The following is an 8,014-nucleotide window of genomic DNA, read 5'->3' on the forward strand; positions in this document are numbered from 1 at the left end:
AGGTAATCTATGATAACTGTATGTAAAATTTTTTAAATGTATAAAAAAAAAATAAATGTCATCTCTAATTCTTCAAAGACAGCCATCACTAAGTTCATACCTTTATGGGGTTTTTGTTTTTGTTTTTTAATAAAATTGACCAGGGGAGCTTGGCTGGCCCAGTCCATCGAGCATGTAACTCTCAATTTTAGGATCATGGACTCGAGCCCCATGCTGGGTATAGAGTACTTAAAAATAAAATCTTAAAAAAATAAAATTGGCCACAGAGATATCACACACTACAACTAGCTGCTTTTGTCTTTTTTTTTTTTTTTTTTTTTTTTTAGGGCAGTTTTATGTGCACAGCAAAATTTGAGAAGAAAGTACAGAGAATTTCCGTATACCATTTGCCCCTGCACATGCAGTCTCCTCCACTATCAACATCCCCTACCACAGTAGTTAATTTGTTACAATGAGATGTACATTGACACATCACCCAGAGTCTATAGTTTACATTAGGATTCACTCTTGGTGCTGTACATTCTATGGATTCTGATATGTATATATACAATGTATAATATATAATGACATGTATCCATCACTATAGTATCATACAGAATAGTTTTTCATCCCCTATGCTGCTTCTATTAATCCCTTCCTCCCTCTCCCTGAGCCCCTGGAAAACACTGATCTTTACATGTGCATAGTTTAGCATAGTTGGAATCATGTAGAATGTAGCCTTTTCAGATAAGGTTCTTTCACTTAGAAATATGTATTAGAGGTTCCTGTATATTTTTTCACGGCTTGATAGCGCATTTCTTTTTTAAGATTTTGTTTTTTAATTTTTAAGTAATCTCTACAGCCAGCATGGGCCTTGAACTCACAACCCTGAGATCAAGAATTGCATGCTCCACTGACTGAGACAGCCAGGTGCCCCAATAGCTCATTTCTTTTCACCACTGAATAATGATCTGTTATATGGTTGTACTACCATATATTTATCCTTCATCTATTGAGTGGCTGCTTCCAAGTTTTGGCAATTATGAATAAAGCTACTATAAACTCATGTGCAGGGTTTTGTGTGGACATAAACTAACCTACTTGGGTAAGCACTAAGGAGTATAATTGCTAGCTCACATGGAAGGAGTTTGTTTCATCTAGTAAGAAACTGCCAAAGTGTCTTTCAAAGTGGCCATGCCATTTTGCATTCCCATCAGCAGTGAATGAGGTTTCCTGTTGCTCCACATCCTTGCCAGCATTTGGTATCGTCCATGTTGTGGCTTTTGGCCATTCTAACAGGTGTGTAGTGGTAGCAACTAGCTTTTAATCAAAACAATATATAGTCTCAAAAAGGTACTTGTAGATCTATGATCGATGATCATAGAGGCATTATTCACAATAGCCAAATGGTAGAAAGATCCCGAGTGCCCATCAACAAAAAAATGGATAAATAGGGATCCCTGGGTGGCGCAGTGGTTTGGCGCCTGCCTTTGGCCCAGGGCCCGATCCTGGAGACCCGGAATCGAATCCCACGTCGGGCTTCCGGTGCATGGAGCCTGCTTCTCCCTCTGCCTGTGTCTCTGCCTCTCTCTCTCTGTGTGTGTGACTATCATAAATAAATAAAAATTTTAAAAAATGGATAAATAAATGTTGTATATACATATAATGACATATTGTTCAGCCAAAAATGAATGAAGTTCTGAGATATGCTGCAATGTGGATGAACAGTGTAGATATGCTAAGTGAACTAAGCCAGTATTGTGTAGTACCACTTACAAGAAGTATCTAGAATAGGCAAATTCATAGAGAAAGTAGAATAGAGATTACCAAGGATTAGAGGGAGGGAGGCATGGACAGTTAGTTCTCAATGGTAGGGAGTTTCTATGAGGGACAAGAAAAGGTTCTGAAAAGATATAGTGCTAGGGGCGCATGGGTGACTCCATCTGTTGAACACCTGATTCTTGATTTCTGCTGAGGTCATGATCTCAGGGTGGTACTTGGTGGCACAGAGCCTGCTTGAGATTCTCTCTCTCCCTGTTCCCTCCCTCCCCCCTGCTCACACACACACTCTCTCTCTCAATAAATAGATAAATAATATTTTTAAAAAAGGTAGTGCTGGGGGCTGTACAACATTGTAAATATGCTTAATGCTACTAAATTATGTGCTTAAAATTGTTAAAATGGCACATTTCATGTATATTTTATCAGAATTTTAAAAAATAATATACTGGATTGAAGTGATGGATGCATAACTATAAATTACTAAGAGTTTTGTTACTTACTAATTACACTTTTCCAGTTATTTTTTTGTTTTGTTTTGTTTTATGGAATAATTCCATACTTCAGAAAGAAAAACAGACTACTCAGGACATTTTTTTTTTTTAAAAGAGAGACTAAGAGCTATTAGACATAAAAATGTATTACACAAAATAGGGGATCCCTGGGTGGCTCAGCGGTTTAGCGCCTGCCTTTGGCCCAGGGCGCAATCCTAGAGTCCCTGGATCGAGTTCTGGAGTCCCGGGATTGAGTCCCACATCGGGCTCCCGGCATGGAGCCTGCTTCTCCCTCTGCCTGTATCTCTGCCTCTCTCTCTGTCTATTATGAATAAATAAATAATTTTTTAAAAAAAATGTATTACACAAAATAATGAATACCTTTCAGTACTGGCCCCAGAAACAAAAAGGCTCAGGAGTATATATTACTTCAGTGTCTGTTTTCACAGCACTAGTGAAAGACTGGAGTATTCCATAATCATTCTTGGGCTACTAAGTAACAATTCAAAGGAAAAAATGTTAGATTCCCAAGACTGTACATTAAAACAACTAAGTGTAAGCTTGATTCAAGATTGACTGGCTGATTGATTTAAAGATTTTATTTAGTTATTCATGAAAGACACACAGAGACAGAGAGAGAGACAGAGACACAGGCAGAGGGAGAAGCAGGCTCCATGTAGGGAGCCCAATGCGGGACTCGATCCCCGGACTTCAGGATCAGTGCCTGAGCAGAAGGCAGACACTTAACCGCTGAGCCACCTAGGCATCCCTCAAGATTTATTTATTTGTTTCATGTTTTTGTTTAAATTCTAGTTAGTTAACATGTAATGTTAGTTTCAGGAATAGAATTTAGTGATTCATCACTTGTATACAATATCCAGTGCTCATCACAAGTGCCCTTCTTAATGCCCATCACCCCATGTAGCTCAGCCCTCATCCATCTCCCCTCCAGTAACCCTCAATTTGTTCTCTATAATAATAGTCTCTTATGGTTTGCCTCTCCTTATTTCCCCTCTTCCTTCCCTTATTATGTTCATCTGTTCTGTTTCTTAAATTCCACAGGAGTGAAATCATATGGTATTTGTCTTTCTCTGATTGATTTTGCTTAGCATAATACACTCTGCTCCATCCACATTGTTGCAAATGGCAAGATTTTATTCTTTTTTATGGCTAATATTCCACATATATATATATTCCATATATATGCATAGACATAGGTGTGGTGGTGTGTGTATATACATATGTGTGTGTGTGTGTGTGTATCTGTCTTCTTTATTGATTCATCAGTTGATGGGCATTTCAGCTCTTTTCATAATTTGGCTATTGTTGATGATGCTGCTATAAACATTGCTGTGTATGTGCACCCTTAGAATCAGTATTTTTGTATCCTTTGGGTAAATACCCAGTAGTACAATTGCTGTGTCCTAGGGTAGTTCTATTGTTAACTTTTTGAGGAACCTCCGCATTGTTTTCCAGAGTGGCTGCACCAGCCTGCATTCCTACCAACTGAGTAAGAGGGTTCCCCTTTCTCCACATCCTCACCAAGACCTGTTGTTTCTTGTGTTGTGAATTTTAGCCATTCTGACAGGTGTGAGATGGTATCTCATTGTGGTTTTGTTTTGTATTTTCCCTGATGAGGAGTGGTGTTGAGCATCTTTTCATGTGGCTGTTGGCTGTCTGGATGTCTTTTTTGGAGAAATGTCTATTTCTTAACTGGATTATTTGTTTCTGGGGTACTTTGATTTTTTTAAAAGATTTTGTTTATTTATCTGAGAGATATTGAGAGAGACAGAGCAAAAGTGGTGGGGAGAAGCAGACTCCCTGCTGAGCAAAGAGCCTGACATGGGGCTTGATTCCAGGACCTGGAGATCATGACCTGAGCCAAAGGCAGATGCCCAGACGACTGAGCCACCCAGGTACCTCTGATTAGTTCTTTTTTTTTTTTTTTTTTTTTTTTTTTTTTTTTTTACAGATCCTGCCGCAGGTTTATTTGTACAAATAGCACAGGAGGACACCGGGCCCATGCAGACAGAAGCCCAGGGGTCATACCAGTCCTTCCGTCCTCACACTGGCAGGCAGAAGCCTCTACACTGGGGCCTTTGTGGGGGCCTGGGCACCTTTGGGAGCCTGCGCTGCAGGAGTAGAAGCAGGAGCAGGAGCAGGAGCAGGAGCCGGAGCCGGAGCCGGAGCCGGGGTCGCAGCTGCAGCCTGGGCCTTGGTTTGAGCCTTGGCCTTGGCCTTTGGCCGGCAGAGCCTGAGACCTTTGGCAATGCGGGCACGAGCACGTTTCCCGAGCTTGGGGTGAGCGATGTAGGCAAGTCGATTGAGCTTGCGGCTGCCGCCCTTTGGGATCTTGGGCTTAACCTCCTTGGGCTTGACAAGAGCCTTGATAGCCTCAGCACGCGCAGCCATGGCCTTGGCATTGTTGGCCTGCATCTTCTTCAGGCCCTTCTTGTTGTGCTTCTTGGCAAAGCGCATGTTCCTCAGGAACTTGGGGTCTACCCCCTTAAGAGATTCGTATCTTTGTGACCGGGGTTTCTTGATGCCGTTTCTGTGCCATTTTCGTGACTGGTTGTGCGTGGTGTGGTTCTTGGACTTGGCCATGTCTGCACCAAAGCCCGCGGCTCCCCGAGCGCCTCGGACCGGAAGACTGATTAGTTCTTTATAGATTTTGGATACTACCCCTATATCAGATCTGTCATTTGCAACTATCTTCTCCCATTCCATAGGCTGCCCTTTAGTTTTATTGATTGTTTCCTTTACTGTACAGAAGATTTTTATCTTGATGAAGTCCCAATAGTTCATTTTTACTTTTGTTTCCCTTGCTCCTGGAGATGTGTCTAGTAAGAAATTGGAATGGCTAATGTCAAAGAGGTTACTATGTTCTCCTCTAGGATTTTGATTGTTTCCTGTCTCACATTTAGATCTTTTGTCCATTATGAATTTATTTTTGTGTATGTTGTAAGAAAATGGCCCAGTTTCATTCTTCTGCATGTTGCTGTCTAGTTTTAGCAACACCATATGTTGAAGAAACGGTCTCTTTTCTGTTGGGTATTCTCTCCTGCTTTGTCAAAGATTAGTTGACCATATAGTTGCGGGTCCACTTCTGGGTTTTCTATTCTGTTTGTGTGCTGGTACCACACTGTCTTGATGACTATAGCTTTGTAATATAGCTTAAAGTCTGGAATTGTGATGTCTCCAGCTTTGCTTTGCTTTTTCAGGATTGCTTTGGCTATTCAGGGTCTTTTGTGGGTCAATACAAATTTTAGGATTGTTTGTTCTAGCTCTGTGAAAAATGCTGGAGGTAAGGTGCCTGGGTGGCTCAGTTGGTTAAGCCTCTGACTCTTGACTTCGCTCAGGTCATGGTCTCATGGTCTTGAGATCAAGCCCTGTGTTGGGCTCTGTGCTCAGTGGAGATTCTGCTGGAGTTTCCTCCCTCTCCTCCTGGCCCTCCCCCATATCTCTAAAATAAATAAGAAAGAAAAATGCTGGTGGTATTTTGATAGGGGTTGCTCCACTTTAAAATTTAACTCTTGAGGGGTATTTGAGTAGTTCAGTTGGTTGACTCTTGGTTTCAGCTCAGGTCATGATCTCAGAATCCTGGTTCCAAGCCCCATGTCAGGCTCCGCACTCAGTGGAGAGTCTGCTTGAAGATTCTCCATCTTCCTCTGCCCCTCCCCCTACTCACACTCTCTTTCAAATAAATGAATAAACTTAAAAAAAATAAAATCTTGAATCCACAACAAGAGATTTAGAGATTACTTAAATAAATAAATAGTAAGGGAATGTTTTTTATATTCTTTGGGTGAGGAGGTATGACATCAAAGGAAATCATAAGGAAATAATTGATAAATTGAAATACAGAGAAAATTAAAGTCTTTTTTCCCCCCAGTAATCTCTACACCCAATGTGGGGCTTGAACCCATGACTCCAAGATCAAGAGTTGCATACTCTACTGACTGAGGCAGCCAGGTGCTCCTAGAGAAAATTAAATTCTGAAAAAAAATTGCTATAAGCAAAGTTAAAGACAAATAAATTGGGGAAATATATATGGTACATGTATGAAAGAATAAGGAATTTAATTTATGAACATTTAAAAAAATATTTTATTTATTTATTTTAGAGAGAGACCACAAGCAAGGGGGGGAGGGACAAACGGAGAGGGAGAGAGAGCATCTCAAGCTGACTCCGCTGTGTGGAGTTAGACATGCAGCTCAATCTCATGACCTGAGATCATAACCGGAGCTGAAATCAAGAGCCACTTAACTGACTGAGCTGACCCTGTGAGGAGCCTGCTTCTCCCTCTGCCTATGTCTCTGCCTCTCTCTCTCTCTCAGTCTGTGTCTCTCATGAATAAATAAATACTTAAAAAAACCCAAAACTGACTGAGCTGAAATCAGCCATATAACCCGAGCTGAAATCAGCCACTTAACTGACTGAGCTACCCAGGTGCCCCTAATTTATAAACTTTTGCAAGTTAATTGAACCCCAATAAGAAAAATAAGGGTATGAATGGCCAATTTAAAAAGGAAGCACATAGAACAATAAGGTATCAAAAATGCCTCTCTTTATTAAAAATCAGTATTATAATGTATGTAGTATCCTTTGACCTATAAGATTGGCCAATATTTAAAGCAATAATGATAGGCAGGGTTGGAATAATTTGGAAAAACATTTTTGTATGATTCTGATAAGACCTTCTTTCTGAAGGTCTTGTTGAATCAAGTTAAAAAAATTTTTAATTATCATAACCCTTAATTGTGTACAAAGGTGCATATACAAGAATGTCCTCACATTGCAGCTTACATTTGTAAAACATTGGAAACAAGCTAAAAATAGTTCAATAGATATAAGCAAAAGCAATTGTAGTGATATATAAGTAGAATTTGGAGAGGCAATGAAAATAGTTATGTATACTAACCACATGGGAGAGATGTCTAATACATTGAGAAATAAAAAATTTAGACCACATAAGACAATGTAGAGTATTATACTATTTTTGCAAAAAGTATGCATATTTTGAAAAGACTACTGGAATGTACAAAAGGAGGGAAGAACCCCCACTCCCCATATGCACACACAAAATAAATTCTCCTACCACCTTATGCCTGTGTGTGTGGACTGTTTCTGAAGATCTTGAAAAATTGAAAACCACATTATTTTCAATTAATTTCCTCTTAGGAATAAAGACAAGTGTAGAGAATGATTTTGGGAAACACATTGCATATTTTTATTTAAACGTTGCTTTTAGGGGCACCGGGCCGGCTCAGTCTGTAGAGCATGTGACTCTTGACCTCAGGGTTGTGTGTTCAAGTCCCACGTTGGGTGTAGAGATTACTTGAAAAATAAAAAGAAATCTTAAATGTTGCTTTTAATTTTTTGAGTTTCTACTGAAGTTTCACTGAGTGTCTCTTCTCAGTCAACTACCTGGTATATCCTACAGCTTGCTAGATCTCCTTCTAAATGTGTTGTAATATCTATTTCTGTTCCAATAGACCCTAGCACCAATATTAGGTGCTTGCTTGGATGGCACTGCCATAGAATGTAAGGGATTTTAATTGTAATAATGGTAACCTATTTCAAGTAGAGCACATTAATAATAGTGTGGATTGTTTATAGACATTAACAAAAAAAGTTTTCATTTTTGTTAACTTGCTCAAAAGACATCACCATCGGGCAGAGATCATCTATCACAACATATGACCTTATCAATTAACTTTTGTACTTTGTTATATTAAAATCCATTGGTCTTTCTTGCACTT

The 8,014-nt window shown here is 39.7% G+C and overlaps 1 protein-coding gene across 1 annotated transcript; it reads right to left on the reverse strand.

Moving 5' to 3' along the window:
- Positions 1-4,223: 4,223 nt before the first annotated feature.
- Positions 4,224-4,904, reverse strand: LOC119876317 (60S ribosomal protein L29). The gene has a single exon (XM_038538317.1). It carries the CDS (start codon positions 4,854-4,856, stop codon positions 4,338-4,340), a length of 519 nt encoding a protein of 172 aa, XP_038394245.1. The 5' UTR covers positions 4,857-4,904; the 3' UTR covers positions 4,224-4,337.
- Positions 4,905-8,014: the final 3,110 nt, after the last annotated feature.

Source organism: Canis lupus, chromosome 5 (assembly GCF_011100685.1).
Source record: "Canis lupus familiaris isolate Mischka breed German Shepherd chromosome 5, alternate assembly UU_Cfam_GSD_1.0, whole genome shotgun sequence".
In the NCBI taxonomy this organism is placed as follows: Eukaryota; Metazoa; Chordata; class Mammalia; order Carnivora; family Canidae; genus Canis; species Canis lupus.